Source organism: Periplaneta americana, chromosome 8 (genome assembly GCF_040183065.1).
Source record: "Periplaneta americana isolate PAMFEO1 chromosome 8, P.americana_PAMFEO1_priV1, whole genome shotgun sequence".
Taxonomy (NCBI): domain Eukaryota; kingdom Metazoa; phylum Arthropoda; class Insecta; order Blattodea; family Blattidae; genus Periplaneta; species Periplaneta americana.
In genome coordinates, this window is record NC_091124.1 from 87,571,737 (window position 1) to 87,599,562 (window position 27,826).

The 27,826-nt window shown below is 33.2% G+C and overlaps 1 protein-coding gene and 1 non-coding gene across 5 annotated transcripts in view; one reads left to right on the top strand and one right to left on the bottom strand.

Annotated features, from left to right (window-relative positions):
- LOC138704862 (uncharacterized) overlaps window positions 1-10,610 on the top strand; it is a 125,182-nt gene extending 114,572 nt beyond the window's left edge. For 3 of the 4 annotated variants that reach the window (XM_069833199.1, XM_069833202.1, XM_069833203.1), the window contains 2 exons: window positions 5,048-5,161; window positions 9,043-9,248. In XM_069833199.1, coding sequence (XP_069689300.1) covers window positions 5,048-5,161; window positions 9,043-9,101 — 173 coding nt within the window. In that variant the 3' untranslated portion in view covers window positions 9,102-9,248. Of the gene's footprint in view, window positions 1-5,047; window positions 5,162-9,042 lie in introns of all 4 variants that reach the window. The other variant, XM_069833201.1, reaches the window with a different exon arrangement.
- Window positions 10,611-15,881: 5,271 nt separating this feature from the next.
- On the bottom strand, window positions 15,882-15,953 carry TRNAS-GGA (transfer RNA serine (anticodon GGA)). The gene has a single exon. It is a non-coding gene; the product is annotated as a tRNA-Ser (tRNA).
- Between the last annotated feature and the right edge of the window lie 11,873 nt (window positions 15,954-27,826).

Here is a 27,826-nt window from a genome sequence, read left to right on the forward strand (position 1 = left end):
TAGATAATTAAATACGTATTATATAATATCTTATATTAATTAAACAAATCGATATTTATCATTTATATTGTGTTATCGTTCTTTAGTGATACTGTATAAATAATATTCAAGTTATTTTTATTGTAATCGTTCTTTAGCGATATAAATAACATAAATTTAATATTACGTTTGGAAAAATCCAGTTGCATAATACTGCTATTAGTTTTTCTTTTTGTATTATTACATTATACTATCTTGAACTACAATAAAATGAAAAGGAGTAACGAGGAATTGAACCTGAGACGCTGACATCTAAATTCCGACGTTCGTCCGCTGAGCTACGAGGGCAAAAGTGTGGAAACATTTTCGGAAAAATTGGCCCAATCACACTCTAAGATTTTCTGATGATTCGTAGAAGCTAGTCCAGGATGCCGGGGGCAAATGCTAATTGAGATTTCCCGATCTCTGATAGGGTCAAACATCCTGATAGAATTAATATTTAACCCTTGCCGTGACTTTCGGTGAAGTCCGGAGGGCCCAATTAGTCAAATCCACTCTCCTCATCTCCATGCTTGGACCCCCTGGAATTTAATAAGATGCGAAAGAGATAGTGGTGTGCGGAAAGCAACGGGATGTTACCACATTTAGGCCTATCCTTCCCAAGAAAAACTGCAAACATGAACAAAGGAAGCTTTAAATAGAAGAAGAAGCATCTTCTGCGGACCTCTGGAAAAAGAACTAAGGAAGACACTAGTGAAGTGCTTTGTGTGGAGTGTGGCATTGTATGGGGAAGGAACATGGACATTACGACGAAATGAAGAGAAACGAATTGAAGCATTTGAAATGTGGATGTGGAGAAGAACGGTGCGTGTGAAGTGGACAGATAGAATAAGAAATAAAATTGTGTTTGAAAAAGTGAGTGAAGAAAGAATGATGCTGAAACTGATTAGAAAGATAAAAAGTAACTGGTTGGGTCTCTGGTTGAAAAGAATAATTGACGACATTAGGATATGTGGATCATATGCGGAGACTAAGAGGAAGGCAGAAAATAGGAAAGATTGGAGATTGCTGGGTTTGCAATGAAAGACCTGCCCATGGACAGAACACTTATGTATGTATGTTCAGAATGCCTGGAATATCATGTCTAAAAACAGTCGCTATTTGCAAAGACTAGTCAATTCCATGCCCACTCGACTGCAAGATGATCGAGATGAGAGGAAGATAGACTAAATATTGAATTGTGGCTTCTTGTTTTGTTTTTTGAACGCTTAATTGTTTGAATGTTTTAAGGCTGACGCCAGTAAATTTGTTTTGTTTATGCCACGAAAGATATTTTTATTGAGAATAAAATCTTTTTTCTTTCCATTTGCAGCCACAATATCATAATGATAAAGTCATGGCATAATATATTAATGAACCTGATGTTAATTACAAAAATAATCGTAAAAGAGAAAGGAGCCATTATGTATAGTTTGTCTCTCTCAAAAACAGAACAAAAAAGAACATAAAAAGCACGTGGTTGTAGTCGAACACAGGACCTCATGAATAAGAGGCCTGAACACTACCATTATGCTATCGATAACACACAGAATACTTCAATTATAACTGTAGATATCAGGCAACGTGGTCCAACAACATGTAACATCGCCTGTCTCCGAATTGTAGCGAAGATACCCGAAGGGCACTTAGTTTCAGGAGAGCGGCCACTTTTTCTTTTGACAGCTGTACATGATAACAATCGAACAGTAACTAGAAACTGGCGCAATATGGAGAAAATTTTGCCAAAATATGAAAATATTTCATTGCTAGTATATTGTTCCTAAACCATTTGGGGCAAGTTCACATAATTATTTACAAAAGAGGTTAATAGTATTTAATATGGTACCAGTACTTAATAAAGTGCAATAAATCTGCATAATTAAACAGCTTTTCTACATCATCAAACCCTTACGTGAATGCAATAACTAGGTAACACAGTTTTTTACATTGAAAAGAGAGAGAAAAAAACTTTTAATGAAAGAAGTAATTTAACTCATTTATAAATTTTCATATTTCACAAAAAAAGTGTTAATTGCATTATGCATGAATCATTAAAAATCATGAAAATCCTTGTTCCATACTGCTAGCAGGCATGGTTTAGAGTATGATTCAGGAAGCCAATAAGGCGCCTGCTTGTGAAGGGTAACATAACTAATGAGCTTCCTATTGACTGAAAATGGAAAAATGCGAGGTTAAAAAAGAAATGTATAAATAAGACAAATTAATATTTACTCATACTGTGGATAATAATGCTTAGTTTCTGCATTCCAAAATGTCTTTATTTTAATCTAGTGGGTACAAAAATTAGTAAGAATTTTTCGGGAGATTTCACGGTATTTATATTTGTAATAAAATTTTTTAAATATATGTTTTATTTGGTTCTAACATGAGAGTGTTTTATTCATGTGTACATTGTTAAAAGACATGAACTTCCAAAATGTCATTGTTATAAATGCTACTATTTCTGTTATGAATATTTTGAATTTGTATTTTTGCTAATAATTGAGTCTGAGCTAACCCAAAGATAAGCTGAAAAGATCAACTATTATTTTAATGATCATGCCTATCAGAGACCTGCAAGAGAGCGATGCCTAACGATATCTGAGGTCACTTTTTCTGAATGCTCTTCATGTGTAATCGCTTGAGCTCAAGTTTGGCCTCCGCTTGCTCTACATTGCCCTCAGTCAAAATGAGGGCTTGTTTCAACCACTCTGTGCGAAGCAGTTACAGTGTACACGTAGTGCAGTACAGTATTGGCAAAAATCGAATGAATATTCATTTGAATTATTTGATTATTAAAACCATTTGAAATAATAGAAATGTTTACAAGATCATTCAATTATTCATTCACTTTGCTTACCACCACAACAAGCCATATGAAGTTATATAATAAAATATGTTCCATTTTATACGATAATGATAAGAGCTTAGTGTTCTGAATGATATAATGCAACAATAGAATGATAAGCTTCGAATGTTGTGTGTGGGTGTTGCGTATTGACTTTAACAGCCCCAGTATCTGACCCTGACCTTCATTAAATTAAACATCTGAGCTATATGATGATAAGAAAGAAGAGTGCTATGCTCAGGCGATAGGATATGTATAGAATGAGTAATCAACATACTGCAATTTCATTCTTTCATGCATTCGAATGATTTAATCCTACAATGGAATAATCATTATAGAAATCATTCGAATTCGATTATTCTCAACAATTATAGTGAAATTTTAATTAATTACACATTTTTCTCTACTTACTTAAATTGAAACAGCCAGAAATGATTTTATGTATAAATATATTTCATTCCTACTCAATTTAATACTAACTTGAAAAATACTTAAAAAAACAAATTGAGACACAAATCATGATAATTACTGAAAAAGCAAATGCAATTTTTGGTTATATTACTATAAAATATATACAAAACCAAGAAATTACTTTTAATAACCAAAAATGTCTATTTGTCATTGAATACTAATTGCTAGAAAATATTCGTTGTAACTGTATTAATTGCTCTAGAAGGGAAAAGAGTACAATTTCCTTAATCTAAGTTAAGACTTACTGACAAAATAATTGAATGAAAGAGTCGGAGTGGATGATTTTGAGGGAAAAATCTATGCCATAGTCTATGTTATCTAAAGTGAAAATTATTTAAACATATTACATAACATTTGGTCACCTTAAATAACAGAATACAACAGATAATAGACAAAATAGGTATTCTAATACACATTTCATTTTTTTAAGTAACTTGTTTTGTTTTACACATGAAAACGTAGTTCTTGCAATTCGATTGCTGTACATTTTTTTTTTCATGGAACTGTGCAAAAACAATATGCGACATTTTCTGAAAATATATTTAAACATCTTCCTGAAATTACACACTCACTTGGATCACTTGTGGTGGGAATACCCAAAATTATTTGGGCTACTCATCTTAGTTTAAGAAATCATCATTCACCAGCCAAAAAAATCAGAGCTCTTGGATATAGGTATGAATTTCTTCTTTTCCATAGCCATCTTCACGCCATTCATCATAGTTATCTTTCATCCTCTTTTGCGGGATTTGTGGACTGTGGCCCACTCAACATATTAAATATTCTTATATCTGCAGCACTTACTTGGACACATGCATCTTTGAAAATTTGTTTCATATCGGGCATAACATGGACTTTACTCATACTAGATTGGGAACCAGGGGCCCAGCGGCCTTTTTTTAAATCTTCACTGCTTTATATTAGAAGCACAGAACAAATTCCATGTATTTTAAGGTATTCTTATCTGTTACTTCTCCGAATTTAGTCCAAGCAGAGCTAGTAACTGCTTTCCCTTTTTTTCCACTACTACTATCCTGATTTAATTTTATTTTCGGCATCTAGTTTTGACATTGTGTCTTCTAATCTCTTACCATCAGCAGAGATTGTGTCCGAACCTCTGTTTGAGGTTAATGTCGATAGTAATGAATTACCTTCAACATTCGTTTTGTTGAAACATACTGATTAGACAAACCTACATTCACCTACTGCCTACTGCTATCGGAAGAGCATACATTGAACACAGAGCGCTCGTCCTCAGACTGATCACTCGTTAGTTACTTTACTTCGTGATTTATCGGAAATATTCGTAGATGATCGTAATTGTAATATTTTAAAATTTTGACTTGTTCCACATCTTAAAGCTTCATTGCTCATGTAAGATCTATGGAATAAATGAATGAATGAATGAATGAATGAATCCATTCCATCAGTGCCTTCAAGGACTGCTAATGATATCCCGTGCTCCCTTTGATGCAGCTCTCTGATGCCTATCATATTTTTTACATTGAGATAAAAACGTTTCGATTCCAGAATATTTGTGGCATAATATGGGACTTACTGAAACATTACAAATCAATACAGGCATGATTTATTGTCTTGAGTATAAATTTAAAAGAATACATACAAACGTAGGAATTGTTTATATGGGTTAGGTCACTCTTAATAAACCTCTTGCAGTGTGTGTACTATATTGTTTTTTGTTTATGTTAGTGTGTGCTTACTGCAAGAAAGTGGAGCCTGTACGAAAAACTTACAAGAAGTGTTCGCTTTGCAAGAAACAAAATTGGACTCACCCTCGATTCTACTGCTCGCAAGAGTGCCAAGGTAAATTGCAAAAATATATGGATATCATGTGGAAAAATGATATCTGTTTTACTCTAGATAGGTAGGTAGGTAGATAATCATATACAGGATGAACTGCATTAATTTTAACTAGTAATAGATAAGAATAAAACTATTAGATATGTTTAAATAACTGTTTCTCTGTCTATAATGATTATGGAAAAAATAAGTTTTCTATTGAGAGATTGGAAGTGGATATGTTGCAACAGTGCAGTGCTTAGTTTACAGCTGTGGAAGTACGAAGCCTAAGCAGTAATAATAAGCAAAGGATTTGCTTCTGCTTTCATTGAAAGCTCTTAGATGCCTTTCAGTGAGAAGACGTTCGATAACAGCTATAGGATGAGTATTTTCTGGGCTAGAGAGCCGTGGTTTGTCGGTGTTACAACCAAACGTTTCATTCACTACTCCGGTGGACATCTTCAGTGGCGTAGTACACGTGCACGGAGAGATCTGCTGTGTGTATCAAGTACTGGTACTGAGACTGGTACCACGTCGATATTTAAGGTGTGGGAGGGTTGTGGCTTGTCGTTCAGATTTTTTGACAGCAGACTAGATACAAAAGCTTCTCAACCGAATAATAACAGGCATTTCCCATATTTATTTTGCGTTTAATTTCCTCTCCCGAGTATCATTTAAATTTGTTACTGTTGCTCCCAGGTATTTGAATTTTTCCACCTCTTCAAAGGATAAATTTCCAATTTTTATATTTCCATTTCGTACAATATTCTCGTCACGAAACATAATCATATAATTTGTCTTTTCGGGATTTACTTCCAAACCTATCTCTTTACTTGCTTCAAGTAAAATTCCCGTATTTTCTCTAATTGTTTGTGGATTTTCTCCTAACATATTCACGTCATCCGTCCATTCAATTCCAAACCCTCTCTGTTATCCTGGACTTAATGGGATATTCTAGAGCAAAGTTAAAAAGTAAAGGTGATAGTGCATCTCCTTACTTTAGAATCCAACAGAAACTGGCCTATACTGACTCTGCTGTACATTTCACTGAGACACATTTTAATTAATCAAACTCGTTTCTTCGAAATATCAAATTCAATAAGAATATTATACAAAAATTCTCTCTTAAGCGGGCCATATGCCTTTTTGAAATGTATGAATAATTGATTTACTGTACCCTTATACTCCCATTTTTCTCCAATATCTGTGGCATATAAAAAATCTGATCAATAGTCGATCTATTACGCCTAAAACCACACAGATGATCCCCAATAATTTGATCTACATATGGCGTTAATTTTCTGAAAAGAATATTGGACAAAATTTTGTACGATGTCAACAGAAGTGATATTTCTCGAAAGTTACTACAGTTAGTCTTTTCCCCCTTCTTAAAGAAAGGTACAATTATGGACTCCTTCCATTGTTCTGGTACATTTTCCTTTTCCCAAATAGCAAGTACAAGCTTATAAATTTCGCTAGATAATGCGGTTCCACCCTCTTGTTTGATGACACGTGGTGCCATCTTGCTGAAACCAGACGTTTCTAAGATTCATACCTTCCAATTGAGGCCAAAAATAATCTCTTATCATTGCCCGATATCTTTCTTCATTGACAGTCAGAAGAGGGACGATTATGCTCTTCACAGAATGCTTAGCGAACTTATGACACATTTTGATAATAAATTTTAACGATTTGTACAAATTGTGGAATGATGTTCACAAATAATCATGGAACGTTACAACAACTAACCATGAGAAAAATATAACTGGTGTAGGTTCATCAACACGGCAGCTGTTATATATTAAAGTAGGACACTTTTATTGGAAGACCCGTTACTTTCATTAAGTGTGTAAACCTGTACTGCTATTGCACATTTTCAATAAACTATTTATTAAAGAAACTAATTAATTCAAGAAATCATGTAAAATCACTCAGCAAAGTGAATAATTGAACTGTATTTATCAGACTTACCAGTAATCAGTAATTATAAAATAATAACTAGTTATACGTGCATTCGCCATTCAATCACATTTACTGTAACATGCTATATTAGAAGTAAAATAGAATTCGATCTAAGCTGAATACATGTAATGAGCCAAGGTTGAAATAGGATATTTCTTTGCAGCAGGTTTTGAAAAGTTAGAAAAATGCTTCATTATTGAAAGTGATCATGTGGAGAAGTGGGTTAAAGATGTGAATAACATTGACTATAAAATTATCACGCAAATAAATGTTTGTTCATTTACCAGACCGAGGAAGTCTGTTGAATACTAGTAAAGCAGTAAATGTAGCTTAGATGGAACTACACCTTTACTTTATCATTTAATATAAGCTGTGATTAAGATGTTTCTCTGTCTAAAAATCGGTTTCCCTTGATAAGTTTTGAATTATCATGGATTGAGAAGCAAGCATGGTAGGCACTTGGCTACCAATTAATTTCACAATTTCTCAGTGGTTTCTGTATAGAGAAGGGGGGCAAAGGGGGCGAGTGCATATGAGCCCGTGAGCAATAAGGGCCCGTCAGATTGAGTCTGATTACTTTTTATTATCACGATTAATTATTCGTAGATACATACGGGTACTATAAAATTTTGTAAGAGTAGAATTAATACAAATTACCACTTCATATGTAAATATTTTACTTTTATATAATAGAATATCTGTTTCCTGCATTTACGTTCACCGATATGACAGTTGAGGGCCCTGGCATTTGCCTCAGCTATGTTCTCGTCGCTTGTACTGAACATGTTCAGTTATTTATTGGCTTGTCCTTTTTAACTACCACCACAGTATGCTAGTGGACTCTCTCAAACCGAAGTTGCAGGATGCTTCTTTTTCAGTACATTGTATGTTTCGTGTCGAAACTTTCGTCTTTTCATTGTCGTTTGTCTAGTAAATTCTGTTCATTACAGTTACTGGTTATAGTTTAACTGCACAATGGACAAGTACAGGCATAAGTCGGGAACTGAGAAGCACAAGGAGAGACAGAAAAAATTGGAAGATATTAATATGGGTGCTAGACTGCGTGAAAAATATTATGAAGATATTAACAAAGAGATCAGTGATGAGCCGAAATATTTAAAATCAATTCATGCCTCTAATTTAGGGTCAACCCCACTGTAACCTATGAATCTCCTAAATAGTCTGAGGGAATTAAAACTGGATATTTTATTTCCAAATATTTGTATAATCATTAGAATATTCTATACAATTCCTGTGACAGTTGCTGATGCTGAAAGATCCTTCAGCAAAATGAAGAAAATAAAAATTGTATTCAGATAAACAATGTGTCAATGTGTGTGTCCTTAGTGTGGAGAGCGATCTTGCTAGGTCTTTAAATTTTGGTGACATAATTGATGATTTTGCATCAATGAAGTCAAGGAGAGTTGTTTGTTGATGTTGGACTGCAAGTTAGAAAATACAGGTGTTTAAGAATAATGTTTTCAACATAATAAAAGTGTATATTTTTAAGTTCGTATCTGTGTATAGGGTATCTTTTATTTATTTTGCAAATAATTATTATGGTTAGAATAACTGGTAACTTGTAATTGTTTTACTTTTTCAACGGGGGTCTGAGTACAGTATTGCATAGGGACCCATAAATTTTGTCGGCGGCCCTGATAGTATGCCTATAGTTCCTACCTTAACATGCAGTTGGTTGTTGTAGAAATTATGGAGGAATTATCTTTACCTTTATTACCATATAGTAATAAATTAATTTGGAAACAAGCCCTATTGGTTCAGAACCTAAATTCGTTCATGATCGTGATGTTGATGATGTGATGATGAATGAATTTCTTCTTTCAGATTCTGCAATTTCGTGAATTCATAGTCCAATTATTCAACACAACTCAAATAAGCTACCACATTTCCTGCATAGAAAACTTTGTTTTTCTCTGTTCCAGTTCAAGATTGGACGACAAAACATAGCATGGAGCACAGTACTGGAGAAGTGGCGAAATAAAACCAATGGGTACCAATGTTGGTAATAGAGATAAGGTTAAGAATGGTGTGAAGTCAGCAGCTGTCAGTCCATTGTTGAAGTTGGAAGAAGAAACTGCAATCGCAGATGCTTGCAGATTACTACTTACTAATTTTTTTAGTATGACGTATCTTTATTATTATTATTATTATTATTATTATTATTATTATATTTTTTTTAAGTATTCAAATGTTCATCCCACAAGAATTTATATGCTCATATTCTTCATTATTTTCAGTTTCCTGCAACAAAGTCATCCACTTATAATGCATAATTTGTAACTCTGTATATTCTAGATTGGAATGAATGTGTTTTCAAATAATATGCTTAATAATATTGTAACCACGCAAATGAAATTCAGAATTTGAAATTGTGTGAAATATTCAAAACTATGTTCATTTGCAACTATCAGTTGGTAGAAACTTGCAGTTGCTGTATAAGATATCAAAAAGAAAATGTTGTAATATTGATAAACTTAGATGACTTGACCATAATTTGATCAGTTGCTCGAAATGGAGATGAAATTAACGGATTTCATAAGTTTAGATACCGGTAACTTTGTAATATGTGTTGGAGAGATTAAAGGGAATTGAATGGTTATTTCTGACACAATAATAAAGAATAGTATAGTTTGAATTATTTTACATTATACGAAGAATTTAAATCAAGACAGAATATGTCTCTATAATTATATTAGAAAATAAATTATGTATGCTACTACATAATATTACAGACATACTCACACTGCAGCTGAAAATGTATTCTCTTTCTTATAACATTATGTATGATAATTATATTGAGCTTTTATGCTTTAGTTTGTAACAGTATGAATCAGTTGCATGCTGAAGTCCTACATCTCAGATGTTGGTGGTTTTCTGCATGTTCACTGAAGTCATCACCATACATTCTTCCGATATCATGAATAAAGAAACACTCGTGCCTATTTATATTGGATCAGGAGGTAAGAAAATATATTAAAATGCATATGTATATTTTTCAGCATAGATAAAACTGCGTGATACTAACATGGTGTTTCATAAGTGTAACATTTTTTTGGGATATAATGTAAGAATCAAGATAAGAAAAAGTTCTGTGACTTTTTTTTCTGAGAATGCTTAATTTCAGTGTTTTAGTGGAAAGAAATATTAGTAAACAATGCACACTAATAGTAAATGTTACAGTAATAAATAATACATTGCTCATAATAAGTGTTTAAAGTGATGTTCCTTGAACTTAAAGACAGAGACATGCTTGTTACCTGCTTTGTAATGCCTCTGAATCCATTTAACTCGTGTCATGTACCATATTTTTGCAGTCACATTAGTTTGTCTTTGCAGTTCTACTTAGCACAGAATATTTGTAACAGCAACTTACGAGGATCGTACAAATAGAAGTTGACTGATTGAAGTTCGGAGATCTGGCTGACAAATCAAACTACTCCTCCGTGATCTAGACACGCAGCAATAAGATAACTTTTCTTACATAAAATTTACTTAGTCATACGTTAAAAAGTGTTAAAATTGTTAAAAAAGGTATATACCTTCGACAGACGGCACGTTTCGACACTATGTCACATCATCCTCAGTGTCTCTTGAACCACTGGTGATCTTGACTCTGTGATGTGCATTTGTCGATGGTAGGGGTGGGGGTGTGTTGTTCCTCTGGTGGGGGCTGGCTGTTTGTATGTTATGATGTATTATGATGTCGAATAATGTGTGCGTGTCGAACTGCAATTGTGTGTTGAGTATATATTGTGGGTATGCTATTGTATACTTATATATTTCGTACTGCTCTAGGATGTTTAACTGTGAGCTTTTTGGTGTGATGTGTAAAATTTCCATATCTGTTTCTACATTATTGTAGTCATGATTATTGTTGATAATGTGGTCTGCATAATGAACATATTAAAGCTATAACCAAACCCTACATCACATCAAATTATACAGACCACATTATCAATAATAATCATGACTACAACAATATAGAAACAGATATGGAAATTTTACACATCACACCAAAAAGCTCACAGTTAAAGATCCTAGAACAGTACGAAATATATAAGCATACAATAGCATACCCACAATATATACTCAACACACAATTGCAGTTCGACACGCACACATTATTCGATGTCATAATACATCATAACATACAAACAGCCAGCCCCCATCATAGGAACAACACACCCCCACCCCTACCATCGACAAATGCACATCACAGAGTCAAGATCACCCGTGGTTCAGAGACACTGAGGATGATGTGACATAGCGTCGAAACGGGCCGTCTGTCAAAGGTATATACCTTTTTTAACAATTTTAACACTTTTTAACGTACGACTAAGTAAATTTTATGTTTTTAATAAAGTGTTAACGAGAACTTTAATCAATGAACTTTTCTTAATTGTTTACTACTGTTTCTTTACACTGTAATTCTGAAATAAAGCATTGTTAGAAAAAATTATCACAGGATATTTTAATTTTATTTTGAGTGTTTCATTACACAAATATACTAATTAATGTTGAGTACTGTACATTGGTTTTTTAAGTAGTTGGTCATGTACTACTTGTTGCTCCATGTGCCAATTAGTAAAATACTAACTGAATAATTTAATTTTTCAGTATTGTCATATTGTTGAATATCTGTTAATCTAGTAACTCAATCAGTGAAATATTGTTCATTATATTTAAAGACAATAGCCACAACTGTAAAGCTTTAGAATATGGTGGTAACTTGCTAACCCATTAGATTAGACAATATAAATCCCACGTTCATTGTACAGACTGTTAGTTTAAACAGTTTTGCAATTGTGACGCCAGTTCATGTATTTCAGTTTTCTATTTAATCAACTAGATTTTGTATAGAATAAGAACTTTTCTGCAAAAACTGCAAGTTATAACATGTCTTATCTCTGGTCATCCTTGTATGATATACTGTATCTAGTTTCTATTTCGTGAACATTGTTCTTTGAACATATGGAGCTGTACGAGTGCATATATATGAAAATGAAGTTGTCCATTTCCGCATTTTAAGATAACTTTGATTCCAAAATTTGAATGTTCATCACGTAAACCTACTTAGAGGTGTTACATTTATTGTGTTTCAATTCATTGCATCAAAGTAGTAGTACTTTGGTGCTGGTTCCCTGTTATTAGCGATCATTTATATAAAGTGTTTAAAAAAAAAAGAGGAGGTAGTAGTCATAAAGAAATCTAATAGACATGAATCCTAAAATGAATGTCTTTGAAGGAACAAGTACTGTGAATTGGTATTGTAACATCAACACATCTAATGTGAGCTTTGTGCTCATATCTTATTGCAATGCAGTAAACAAAAGAATAAACAGGCAGATATGACATATCTGACAAAGAGCTTAGATTAGAAGATATTAGCTGCTGTTACAGTACCAATTTTATATTTCGAAGATATTAATTTAGGATTTCTTTGTTTTCTTGTTTTGATGAATACTGCCTCCTCTCAAAATAAGAGATTTTTTTTTAACACATTGTATATTATGAGTATTGTCTTTTAAGAACGAAAATAGGAAACCATGTAGGAAGGAAGAAAAGAGAAAATGAATCTGCGAAGTATGTTCTACTTTCATCATCATCATCTAGGTAGATAAGTATTAATATTAAACTGCAGGAGCAGAAATTAATGTATACTTTATTGATAATGATTTACGCACGTGGACACACACTATAAATACTAGTACATAGTTTCACTTTACTTTGTTGTAGGCTAAGTATATATTTCGTGCAAAAAATTTATGAAACTATTAAAAGCACGAAAGTTATTCATTTTGTTACAATATAATATTTTGGAGTGAATATTCCATTGGTTCGAAACTGTATATATTCATTTAATTTCCTTATGAAATCGTACCTTCATTATGCCAGCTTGGTTATTAACAAGTTTTTTACATTAATTTTTTTCTGTTTGCGATTGTAATGGGGTGTCTATATTTGTATATAGGGTGAGGCAAAATGAACTCATTATTTTAAAACCTCAGTAACTTATCATTTAGGAGACACAAGTTTGCCATCTTTACAGAGCACAAATTCAAAGTTATTTCTTGAAAATAACTTCTGCCAGGTGTCATCCATTGACATTGATGCACTCTCTCACCCGAGTCATATTTTCCATGACGCGCAGTAGCATGTCTGGAGGAATTTCATCAGTTTGTTCCCTAAATCTGTTTCAGGGTATTTTAAATCTGCAGGACGGGTTTCGTACACTTTGCTCTTAAAAAAAAAACACACAAAAAAAAAGTCACAAGCAGTCAAATCAGGTGAACGAGTTGGTCAAGATATATCACCAAAGCGGGAAATGATCCTGTATCCAAAAATGGTTCGTAGAGTCGCCATCAAATTCTGAGCCATGTATGATGTCGCCTCATCTGTGTTGATACCAAATTCTTGCAATGTCAATATCATGACGAATAATGGCTGTATTGTTATCCCTGAGTCTCCATTTATTTAAAGTGTTTCAGTAGTGAATGCCCGATGTTCTGCTGACCAGCCAGGCATGTTTATTTAGTACATTTACTGAAAATTCAGATTCGTTGATTTCAGTACCAAAACAGAAATCGTTGCCATGTAAATCTAAACAATTGAGACTCTAACCTTAATTGGCATACCCTTTTCAATGTTATGCCATGTCTAGCTTCAATCCACCCCAACTATGGGACGAATATTACTTAAGTCAAAATCATGAATTCATTCTGCCTCACCTTGTACCTATTTTACAGTTGTTTTGGTGATTTGTCGTGTATATATGTGAAGGGGGGGGGGTGTGTTGTAAGAGACAGTGTCAATTTCGAGGTGAAATAATAAGTTGAATTGGAAGTCAGAATAGTGTTTTTGTAGGATATAGTTCACGTTTGATTTTAAAAAGTATTTCAATTTAAATCGAGTTCTGTATTATGTAACCTTTCAATCAACTAAAAAATATTCAGATATATATATATATATATATATATATATATATATAAGCACATTCTATCTATTACTGCTTAGTATTGACTTCATTACGATGTTCTGGAACGTCCCCTGCCATCATTTAGAATTATGTTATGTTCCATAAGAGAAAATGTGTTGGATACTAAATAAAATTTTCATCAGCATGCACTGACGTAACTGTTATACATTTAGACATAAATTTCCTTTCCTTTCCTTCTCCCACCACCCAGTTTTCTCTCTTTGTTTTCTAAACCAGAATTTACTACCATCTTGTCACACTGTTGTCATAGTAGTAGTAATAATAATAATAATAATAATAATAATAATAATAATAATAATAATAATAATAATAATAATAATAATAAATAATAGTGGTAGTGATGAATTTTTATTATTATTATTATTATTATTATTATTATTATTATTATTTAAAACTTTCTATAGTTAAAATGTCGGTGTACCCCCGATTTATAACTTGTGTTGGGCAAGCTCGTGGTCCAGGTAACACGAGTTTTCGCCGTGAAGCTCCAATTCCCCTGTGGCATCCCAACAAATTTCCATAATCATCTCATCGCGGGTATAGTGTAGACCAGCCTCCTATGGTGCATCCTGGGCAACAACTGTCGGTAAATTGGTCTGCATAATTGGATTCATATGGGTGAATGATGTAAGTCAAGTATCCGCCATTGGTTTAAAAAAATGGTTAAAACGTTAAATGTATTATAATCTTTGGGTTGATTTCAGTTTACAGTGAATATTTACATAGAAAAAAGGCAAGGAAACAGTAACAGACATTGGAAAGCACTATTTTCTCTTTTTGCTTAGTGTTATTTGCCAATATGAATTCTACTTTGTGTAATGACAATTTGATAGTATTTATTTTTGTAAAATCTTATATACTGGCCTCTATTTCAAAATGAAACTGAGCTTTCTTTATCTTAATATACAAAATGCAGTATTAAGAAGTAATGTGTAATGTTTCAAGGTAATCTTTTTCGAGACTTCTTCTCTATTCAGTGAAACATTACCTGATCTTTGAATCCTGGTTTCATATTTTTTCATAGTCTGAACCCATTTTTTCCAAGCATTTTTTAGAAGTCCAGGAAATAGAAATCTGTGTTTTGGAATATTGAATTTCCTCTATTTTTACTTTTCCAGCCAACTATCATATACCTCCATTTGATTTTCAAAGGTCGGAAAAAAAAAAAAGTTACCAGTACGTCCAAAGGCTGGCACAGTCCAATGCTGTTAGTAGGCAGTGATAGGAATCTAATATTGCTAGATTTAAATTAATTTATTACCCATGGTAACACATGACTGCCCTTAAATTGTTACCTATTAGAACCTCTGGGGCATTGGAGTCATACTACTAAAACTGTGACTTCTATTATTTTGAACTGATGCTCAAATGTCCAGTTACTTTTAGATCTATTACAAACTGCTCCTCTAGGTCCCCTTTCGTCAAACTGCTGTACAGATACTCGGATTTATATAGTTGTGTGTAAGGAAGCAGCATTTCTCCATGAGCTTTTCTGCAAACAAAACGGATATATTGTATTTTGTGGACTCTACGATTCTCTCACAATGTCGATAGTCATGTCTGACAATGAGTTTTCCTTCCAAGATCATTTCAGATGTTTGTTTTGTCATAATTAACCACAAGATGTGGATAGACTCCTTCAGAAGTAGTCTAAAACTCATCAACATTGTATTTATTTTGATGTACCGAAGTACATATGATATTTCCATGCAGATATTCTGCTTTCTCAGATGATGAGAGAGAGATGGAACGGAGAAAAATTCTCTCCGGCGCCGGGATTTGAACCCGGGTTTTCAGCTCTCCGTGCTGATGCTTTAACCACTAAGCCACGCCGGATACAATCCCGACACCGTTGAGAATCGTCTCAGATTAAGCTCCATCTCTTGGGTTCCCTCTAGTGGCCGCCCTCTGCACTACGTCATAGATGTCTATGCACGCAGGACCGAAGTCCATACATGTGTAGAGGTGCACTCAGATGAGTGACTGGTTGGCCGGGGTCCGATGGTATGGGCGCCGTCTTTAAATCACAAAGTGATTTATTACGCATATCATATTTATTTTGATGTACCGAAGTACATATGATATTTCCATGCAGATATTCTGCTTTCTCAGATGATGAGTGGCTTAGTGGTTAAAGCATCAGCACGGAGAGCTGAAAACCCGGGTTCAAATCCCGGCGCCGGAGAGAATTTTTCTCCGTTCCATCTCTCTCTCATCATCATCAACATTGGCTTTTGTCTCACATTCACTTTAGCTCTCTTGACCTTTCTATGTTTTGACACAGTTTTGAGATTACATCTGAATATCGAGTCAGAAATGAAGAAACCCAATGTTTGCCAAGCAGATTATTTGAAAATCTTCTTTCAACCACCGCTTTTCAATCAAGAAATGTTTTAACAAACTCAGAGGGAAATTCCACTCACCAGCTAAAACTATGCACTTCATCTTGCTGTGAAAGATTGCAAAGTCTTCCAATTTTACCAGCATTTTTTATCATTTATATGGAAATTTGAAGTATTTTTAGTCACTCCAAACACTTCAGCAGCTTTTCTCAGTGATACAATACTCCTTTTGATTGAATCAATAGCTTTCTGCAGTTGAGGTGTTTACCATCCCAACTTTCCTCTTCCAGTCTCTAGGCATTACAATTCCTTAAGAAAGCAGAAACGTTGCATTAGTTAAATGACAAGGACAATGTCCCAAGTTACCCCTCCTGCATATTTTGATTGAGTTGGCAATCTTGAAACATCGACTGTAGCATCGTGACTAGAATGAATGAGTTATATTTTCACATGATCAGAATTTTTTCAGTATCAATGATAATTTTTTCGCCCCCAGAGTTTGTTAAACACTTACTTTACTGTTGATTACATTTACAATTAAATATAAAATATATCATACCATACCTCTACAATGAATTCAGGTTTTGATATAAAAACAGAGAAAACAGTAATGTTTCCTCAGTGCATTTCAAACTAAAAGTAAGCTGTAACTTTTTCAATGTAGTCACACCACTGACTTAAAACTTAGATATAATATTTGTCTCATGTTACGACTTAAGTGATGACTGATGATACTTGTATGGTGATACAGAAAAGCAAAATAAGACTAGTGTTGTAGAAAAGGCAATACTAAGGAAAATTTATTGTGTAATAGAGAAGATTTAGAAGTAGAAATAATCGTATAAGGGAACAGTGGCAAATACAAAATTTAATTGAATGCCACTAATGACAATTAAAACTTGTTAAATTAACAACTTTTATACTTAATAGGGTACTTTATGTTAATTCCTAGTTTTGGCATGATTTGTGCCATATTAAATTTCACGAGTTTACATAGCGAAGTATAAAAGTTGTTAAGTATTAATCGTCATTAGTGGTATACATGTGTTAAGTGTAAATCAAGAACGAATAAATGAATGATCAATCCAGGAGGCGAAGACAAGCAAGGGATGAGCATGCCACAAGCATGGGAATATTACTGATACGAATTATGGAGGAAATTGCTAAAATGTGAGAAAGGTGGAATAATTTGATGATTCTGAAATGACTGAATAATTCGTTTGAATAGCTTATTAGACCCAGGTGGAGAGAATAAGAATACTAGAATGATATCTGCGAATATCACTCTTGTTAGTGTACTTCAAAAGATATCCAACATAGTGAATTTATATGCACGTGAGTGATGTACCAGTGATAAAATACATATTTATAGCACAGCACTTGCAATGAAAGGTGAAACTGAGACATGTTTTGCATATTTTGTGGACATTTGTCTTTTTCAGCCTGTTTCGAACATGCTGAAAACAGTAATGATTGATCCAGAACAAATCACAGACTGTATTTGGCTTGGTACCATACATATCTAAAAGCTGTATCCTCAAATTTTTTTTTTTTTTTTCAAATAATTGTTTCAGCTGTAGTAATTAACTAATGTGTTACGCAGGTTCTGTTGACAAGTATTCATCTCTTTCCTATAATGGGAGAGACTAGGGAAAATATAAAACTAATAGGAGAAATTAAGAGAAGAAAGAGTTGCTTACCAGCACTTATGAAAAGAGCATATCTTTATTTATGATGAATTCAGTGTATAGTCTGAACATAAAATGTTCAAAATAAAAATGTTCATTGATTAAAGTTCTCGTTAACACTTTGTTAAAAACATAAAATTTACACTGTCACACGTTAAAAGTGTTAAAATTGTAAATACCTTTTTAAACAATTTTAACACTTTTAACGTGTGACAGTGTAAATTTTATGTTTATAAAAATGTTGTATTTTTATCTAATAAATTGTTCTGATCAAGTCATAATGTAAACGTATTTTTAAGATTAACTGCATTCACTGATTTATTTGAAGGGCACTGTAAGAAATGTTATGTGAAGTTTTATAAAATTGTATTGTAGCACCTATAACATAAAACTGACAAAGGGTTTCTGTTATTACTAACATATTAACAATTAACATATTGTACTGGAAAATAGTTGTGGAGGATCTGTTCTAGATCGTACATGTTTTAGTTGCAGCAGTAACTATATCAAATACGTTAGAATCTATTGCTAGTATGAAAATTTTAAACTTTCAACATAATATTATTTGCTAACTCACGATATGACCAAAGATGTTAAAGCGAGTATAAATAACAGTGGGGGGGGGGGGAATTATTTGTGTTATAAACTCGAGATGTATTACACGGTTTTATGCATTTGAAGAACAACTGCTTTGTTAACATTACATAAACGAAATGTACCAAAAAGTTTCCACAACTGCATATTGCAATGTTGATAGTTAGCAACTTTGTTCCAAAAATGCCAATGACAATTACGTTGTTGTTCTCTAATGGCCGCAATTTCGGATCATTTAACTTATTTTGCTTCTTGCTTCTCAATAAAGTTGAGAATTATGTTGCAAATTTAATTTGTTATATGTAGATGTTTACAGTAATTTTGTGTAGTAAATAACAAATATTATGTCACATACTGTATTTACTTGTTACACATTAATAGCAATTCTGTAGTACAACACAAGTTATTATATACCAAACTTGGATTAAATAGCTATATTTTTAATAAAGATATTTCACTAATACTGTAGTTTTTTTTTCTGTACAATATATTGCATAATATTATAAAATAAGCTTTCACTAAATTACAACAAATAGTAAATTGATTGGTTGTGTTGGTTTGGTTTGGTTGGTAATGCTCTGAATGTTGAATTTCTTCCATCTTTCATCATGTGTGCTAGCAGTATTTAACTAGTTCAGGGTGTAGATCACTATTGATTTTAGAAATATCTGTACCCAGAATTATATGGTCTTTGTTCATTGTTGGGTTCATCACACAGTACATATTTGGGAGATGAGTAGATGTTCAATTTGTGCACCGGGCTGCAACTCAGTCATATGAAGGATAAAGCGGGAGAGTACTGACCCTTGGGAAAAGTCAAGTATTAAATTCTATGATACTTCATTGCTTGAAAGTGATAACAACCCAGGAGATGTTTTGATTCAACAAGGTAACGCTCGTCCTCACACAAGTTTGAGAACTTCTGAACACATCACAAAACAAGTTTGGACTGTGTTACCCCATCCATCCTACAGCCCTGACCTGGCCCCTTCGGACCTCCACTTGTTCGGGGCATTAAAGGATGTCATTCATGGAAGACATTTTGAGGATGACAAGGTGATTCACACAGTGAAGAACTGGCTTTGAAACCAGAACAAGGATTGGTATCGACATGACATACATGCCTTGTATCTCGCTGGAGGAAGGCCATAGAACTGGAAGGAGATTATGTGGAAAAATAGGGTATGTAGATAAAACATTCTTTCATATATGTCAATCACATTGTCTGGAATAAAATATAATTGTTGAAGAAAAAAAAATGTGGGAGATTACTTTCTGGGTGATTCTCATATATCAAATTAGAATTAAATTTTATATAATAAGTTTACAATTAAATAAGTTGTCAACAGTATGCTTATTATAGGGCAATTCCACTACAGTAGCTACTTACCTTTTTTTAATGTGGACTCTATTACATCTACTATAGAGCCTAGATATTTCAGGTGAAGTTTTCACTGATTTGAAAAGGGGTTGGATGTAAACTTTGGAAAAGAGAATTAAAAACTTCTTACATTCTGTTTGACATCAAAAGTTTTATTTCCTTCACTACAAAACTGATGAAACTGGCTATACAGCCATATTCAGTGGGTGTTCAGTATTATGCAAAATGATTTTTCTTTTTATTATCTTTTCTGGAAAAGCAACAAAAAAAAAAGACTCACTGTTAATGAAGTAGTGGAAAGTCACACAGTCTTGCGAGTTCAGTTGCCAAAATTGTCTTTATTCCATAAACAGAATTCTTCCAAATTCTTCTGGTTAGCTTTCTGAATGACAACTCACATGAAAGATCTTTCCCCTTCTCACAAGCTCTGCTGATGCTGTTACGAAACTAACATGAGCAAAGGGATATAACACTGAGATCTGCTAAATTGTAGGCAGGGTGTTTACAACACTACGTGCAGGAGGTTGTCCACTGAACACACTCAAGGCCATTACACAATACTTCTTTGCTTACGATAAAATCAAACAACTTTTATTTAAAATATTGGATTTCGATAAGACATCTTCTATCATGACAGAGATAATGTTTATTCTTACAATGTGTGTCATTTCATCTCTTACATGTTTTGTGAACGAATTAAATTGTTTAACGCAATAAGGCCTTGCTATCAGAAATACAAGGGATTAGGCAATTTCCCTTAAATTTTACAATTACCACATGAATAATTTGCTGTTACTAGGAAATAAATATGAAATTACTATAGTTTATTTCATAGAAAAGATCCATCTCCATCTAATTGTAATAAGAGGAAAATTAAAACAGATCCATTAACTAGAGAATTTTAGCTATCTAAATGCTAGATATCAAAGTTACAATAGTTAATAATGAGACATGACTGAATCAGTGCTTAGCTTCAGTAAAATTTGAATTACTGTATTCATAAAAAATGAAGTAAAGTACTAGCAGGTACAGCAATGTGTATTTATAATATTTGACAAATAAGCATTTCAGTAATTTCTGGGCATTTATCTTAGTTGTAACACGTAAGGAACTCCTGTTCGAATATTTTTTTAAAATCTAAACTAATGTAAGCATTCTCCTCCATTCCATTTGTTTGTTAACCTCGACTTGTACACAAAGACATCATCTGAAATTTCAATGGTGAAAACTTGGAAGCGAAAAGAAGGAAAGCAAATGCTTATTCACATAAATATTACTTTTTATGTGAAAAGTAAAACACCTTAGCTGGATAATTGAACGAATACATTAGTTCAAGCATTTGTTAAATATACATATCTTATAAAAATATATTACGAGATGTGAACATTTGTTGCATATTTATGTAACAAGAACCAAAATGATGTGTTTATATATACTGTATATGGTGATTGTTTTCGTAATTTAATTAAGAATTAAAAAAAAAAGTCATAATCGCCACTCAAGTGGACACATATTTGTACTTCATTTTGTATTTGTCTTTTTCCATTTCAATGTTTCTTACGAGAAATCATCGAAATTTCTAGTATAATATCATCGTTGATTTTATGAAACCTCTTATGTGACAGTACAAAGCATAATTTTTTAGGAGGAATAAAAAATTAATTAAACATCAATAGGCCTATCTTGATGATATTATATTCACTAATGTTTTCTACCGAAATATCTAATATTCTTCTGTGAGCCTATTGATATTTAATTACTATTTTCTTCCTCTTGAAAAAATTATTCTCTGTACAGTCACTCAGGAGATTTCATAAAATCAATGACGATATATAAAAAAGCACATGAACTAAAATATATCTGTGAAAAGTCCAATGATACACAATTCGATTGATATTATTTACAAACTTTAAACTGTAACAACAACAGAACACTGACAAAATGTTCTGAACATGCTCCCATAATACAAATGGTGCATCCCATAATACAAATGGTGCAATTGCACAGTAACACCCCAGTTAGTGTCAAACATTTCTTAGAATGTGAATAACTACTGCAACAATGCATGAATAAAAATACTGGAAAATATTTTTCAAACAATATACATACACACCAGATAAGTATGTACACTTGTTTTAGACGAATAAATCTATGATGCATAGTGAAAGGGCATAAGTCACAAATTGCTAGATTTGAGTAGAGCAAAGGTGGACTTCGAAATGAGGTCCAAGATCATTATGATGAGCTGGATAATATAAAGATCTACATCATTATGTCTTTTAATTCAAAACCACCCATTTCTGACTGCACACCACAGAAATAGTCATGGCGATGCAGTAGTAATCATTCTTGAGAATGAACATTATAATGAAACAGCACTGAACAGAACAATGTTTATCAGGGTATTATTGTAGTTTTATTTTAATTGTTGTTACAAATGGACCACGAAATGAAATGATGTGCACATATCACATTGAATAAATAACAATATACAGCTAAATTTGTACTATATATTATGGCTGTAGTTTTCATTGCTAATCCTACGTCTGCAGCACGTGGAAAATGAACTAGTTCCATAATTTATTTGCGTGTTCCCAATGTTAAAACTTTTTTCATTACATTTTGTGTTTAAACATTTTGGCTTGAAAATCAACCTAATTTGTCACTTTCCTGCAAATTCAGACCAAACCAATAAATGATCGTAATGTGTAATTTTGATAATGGTACAGAAAAGGCATGATAATGTGACATTTATATACAAGTGGCTTTTCACCAGGTACATGTTTTAATTACTGATATGATCAACACATGAGTAATAACATAGTTTAATTCTTCACTGATTCATTTTTGTTTCTAATGGTACCATAGCATTTTCAAACCTATGTTCACTTTTTATGATGTACAAACAATGACCCATCTTCTGTGAAAATGTTCAGTCATATCTTCAGTTAGAGAATCACGCTGAGTCATTGGAGCCTATTAATCTGGAAGCCTATAGAAAGAACAAAGAAGGAATACATTTCCTAAAGAAAAGGAAGAAATTTTCATCAATCTCATTGTAAGTGTCATAACGAGAACAGTTCAAATTAAACAGTCACTGGATGATATAAATCTGTACAATGTTACATAGTATTAGACTGCTGCTTGATACACTGATCAACTAGGACTGTATAAAATACTACATAATAAATCTGTCAATTTTGTAAACAACTTCCCTCCTTTAATAAAAGAAAAGTACAATGGAGTTTCCCAAAAATAAAACTTTGTCATATATCAACATCTTTCATTTACACGTGTTTTTAGGCTTTCAAGGTGAATGCTATCAGAATTAGGTTTTCGGGTATTCAGTCATCTGGAGTAGCCAAGCCAAGAGAGTAGGCAACCTCTCTGGTCTTACCTATCAGCCCTGATGATGTAGTTCCGAAACACTGAAAATGCCAAGTTCCAGGACACGGTGGAATACCTAAATACTAATTCTGATTTTTTCATTTAGATTATAACTTTGAACAAAATGATATATCACAATAAATGTCGTCCTTAAAACTATCACAATAAATTAATTTAATAAAGAATTATAAAATCTATTACATTTTCTATAAGACAACTGAAAGGCTTTGTATTGTATTTGTATTTACGAAGAGAAAGCTGTACAACTGACTATGCACGACGATTGTCAAAGACAACAATTATCAAAATTTCTACAACTGTACATAATTTCGGTCCTTTGATATGAGATATTTTTATGAAGTGTTCATTAACCGTCAATATGCAGTGCACGTAAATATATAGCAATATACAAAATTATATCAACTCTTGTCAACTTTATATCTGTAACTGTAGAAGAATTAGTTTCAAGTATTTAGAACTGTTCAAACGATAAAAGTACATGTTCACTTGCATGCCCACTAGGGTATATCGGAAAAGGCCGAGAAAATTTTTTTTTCCGAAATAAAAATTTAAGGGTTGGCAAAAGTCGCATAATGGTGCCAACATTTCATACAAAAAATGTTTACTCCTAGAAGCACTTTTAAACAGAGCTGCAGAGGGAAGCATGTTTGCAGGTCTTCGCTTGATGCAGACTGCTACGATTTGTTATTATTGAGAGATAAAATAAAAGGAGTATTATTTTTAATTTTCAAGAGACGGTTGGAATGCAAAATAAAAGGTCCAATTATGTTACAGGCTGCACCAACCCAAAACTCACCACGAGGAGATGGTTGCTAACTAATTTCATGCACCAACTCACTGATTACTATTTGTTTATTCTATTTTTATTTTCATTTTGCTCTCTGGAAAAACAACTGCCTTCTCACAGGGCTGAAGTAGCTTTCTTGTATCCAGTGTGGACCTGATAAAAGTATCTCACTTTTTCAACAAAAACTGTAGCCCAAGGATCGCCGTCTTCACCAGTCTCTCAACTGATTGTGTGTGGCATGGAAAAAGAAGAATGTTTTTTTTTTTTTTTTTTTTTTTTTTTTCCAGCAAATTCCTGATCATACACCATACTCTGCAAATCTTCGGTACTTAAATGAGGTTCTAGTATAATGAAAGAGATGAGTTTTTACTGCTCATTCGGTCCTCAAATTTATTAAACATCATATACTCAGTTTTTTCTTATATGTATTATTATTATTTTATTCTATTTATATTCTGTATTTATTTATCTCTATTAATGGTATTAATCTAGTCTCTCTCTCTTCTGTAAATAAACTGCACAACTGCACTTCATTTAATTCTTCCGCACTCTTCTTATGTTTCAACATATGTTTCTCACATCCATCACTGGGGGATATTTCAGTGGTGCTTGGCCTTTTATTATGAATGACATGTCTAATAAAATTTTCGTGCTTGACGAATCTGTTAAGAAAATAGGTGTATGCATAAAAGTATCCTTTGACAATTAATCTCAAAACTGTAATCGTGGGTAGCATTCCTTTATTTTTAAACAATTTTACCTTCTAATTCTGATGATTTTTACTTTTTTTACTGGTGACATTTTGTGACAAATGCAACTTCTTTTTTTTTTTACCATGAATACTAATCCCCAGCATTCTGATTAGATTCCTGCTTGGGCTGATTACTTGGTTGGGTTTTTCCGAGGTTTTCCCCACTGTAAGACGAATATCAGGTAATCCACGACGAATTCTCGCCAAATACCATCTCACTATCTTCAACCCCCTGATGCTAAATAACTCAGTAATTGATACAGCATCGTTACATAACCAAGCGCAGTAAAAAAGAAACAGTGAGTCTCTAATAAAAAGAATAATAATTGATTTCTGCTACTGGCTTTTCCGTTCATTTTCTTTTCTTTTCATTTTAAACTAAGCTGAATGAGTCGCAACAATATTCTTTTAAGGCTGTATTCAATAATTACTTCATTAGTGGAAGTTTTATATTGAATTATCTTAAGTTACTGATAACTTAAAAAAAAAAGTGAAATATGAATTCTTACACCAGCTGGTGTGTATCTTATGTTTTATCAACTAAATCTGATGCGATAAGGACAGTGTGATTCCAAATACTGTCTCTCATTTCATACATTATACCATGTGAATGACGATCAGCTCAGTCACAAAGATGATCTTTAATTTAAACTCTCTTACGGAGAAATTAGTAGCATTTTAAATTCAATTTTATCATCAACAAATAGTAATATCACTCTCATAAGTCTGTTGAATGGAATACACGTGACATCTCTAGCAGTTTCCAAACTTTGCTTATCTTTGGAAAACCTAAATTAAACTTATTTCTACTCACTTTTTTCTTGAGGAACACTCATTCCTAAAGTAGTGTTGTCAGAAGTCTGGAAAGTTTACATATTCTGTTCGATGTTTTTACATTTGTTTACCCATGCAATTGTTCAGTTTAATGAACTCAATAGTGTAGATGGACCTATCACATCTAAAACGACATTAGGCCTACTCTTAGGGTGGAACACATTGTAACAATACCCAAAAACTTTTATCGCAAGAAAGCCTGAAATCTCGTACAATATGAGCACTTATTACCTAAAACAGCGTTTCTCAAACTTTTTTTAAAGTCAGAACAGTTCCGCGGACCACCTTACTCTTGTTACCTTCGAAACCAAATTTATAATTTTCGTAGCATATTTTAATGCCAGTATACTTATACTTTAAAATTGAATTAAGGTTCGGTACTTTGGTCCTCTGTTATGAATTCGGGTGGTCCGTGGCTAGGTTACAGGTGCGGCGCCAGATGTGCAGGAAAAAGATTTCGAGAAACACCATGGGTAGGGTAATAAATTTCATAAAATGCAGTACTGGGAGAAAAAGTAAAATTCGATTGCCATATGTCATTTCCAAACTTTGAGATTTTAAGCTATAGTGTGATATGCAATTCGTTTGAAATTTATTTTTTCTTCTGTCTTTTTTGAAGGACCACAAAGGCAGACCTCGAGGACCACAGGTGGTCCGCGGACCATAGTGTGAGAAACGCTGACCTAAAACATTAAACAGCATAGGTATAGTACATGTAATCATAGGTGATTTAGAAGTCTGGCACTATAGACAAACTTAATTACTATAGATAGCGAAAAATGGAAAGTGGAGAAAGTTGTTGGACATACATAGTTTTCAATCTAATGTGCTTGAATTTTTTTTTAGTTGGTTATTTAATGACGCTGTATCAACTATGAGGTTATTTAGCGTCAATGAGATTGGTGATAGCGAGATGGTATTTGGCGAGATGAGGCCAAGGATTCACCATAGATTACCTGGCATTCACCTTACAGTTTGGGAAAACCTCGGAAAAAACGCAACCAGGTGATCAGTCCAAGTGGGGATCGAACCCGCATCCGAGCGTCTTAACCGACTGAGCCACGCCGGTGGCAATGTGCTTGAATTTTCAATGTAGAATGCACAGTTGAGACTGTACAATGGTATGGTCCTCAATGAAAACGGAAAATGCCCTGTTGCCAATTTTGTGGTGTTTCTGCTATATCTAGCAAGCTGTAGATACCGGTATTTTTGTGGAGAAAATGATACATTTTATATTGTTGAAAGTGTAGCATTTAGCGGGTTTTTGAACTTCTCACAGTGGCAAAGAAACATTTCTCTTTACATTGATGGCATAGAAATTTAAGGAATTCCATCAGCACTTTTTCCTGAACATGTATTGTCAACACAGCTAATAATTATTGTTATCATTTCGTAATTTACACAGTACAGTAATTGTGATAATGTAAATGTTCCCTTTAAGACCAAGCATGTGGAACGGCATTTTCCATTCTTATTGAGACTTGTACAGTGTCCTGTCTTAACGGTGCATTCTACGTTGAAAATTCAAACAAACTGAAAACTATATATTTCCAATAACTTTCCCCTTTTTGCATTTTTCGCTATCTGCACTAATAACAGAGTTCGTCTATGGTGCTGGTTTTTTTAATCGCTCCGTATATGTTACCTGTATAATAGACTCTATTAAAATATCGAAACCAGCATTGAAATCATACTTATATGCTCTGGATCTTTTCCGTAAACTGCTTTTAATAATTTATAAATTCTAGAACAGGAGTTCCCTCTAAATCAGTATAAAATTATAGCCTACATTTTTATTTGAATATTCTTTTGTTTGCTGAGCATGACACCAACTTAATTGAGCCATAATGGGAATGCAGGTCCTCTTAGTCTTCCCTAAGTCTTAGATTAATGGTAGACTCCTAGTTAGCAAGACATCACATCT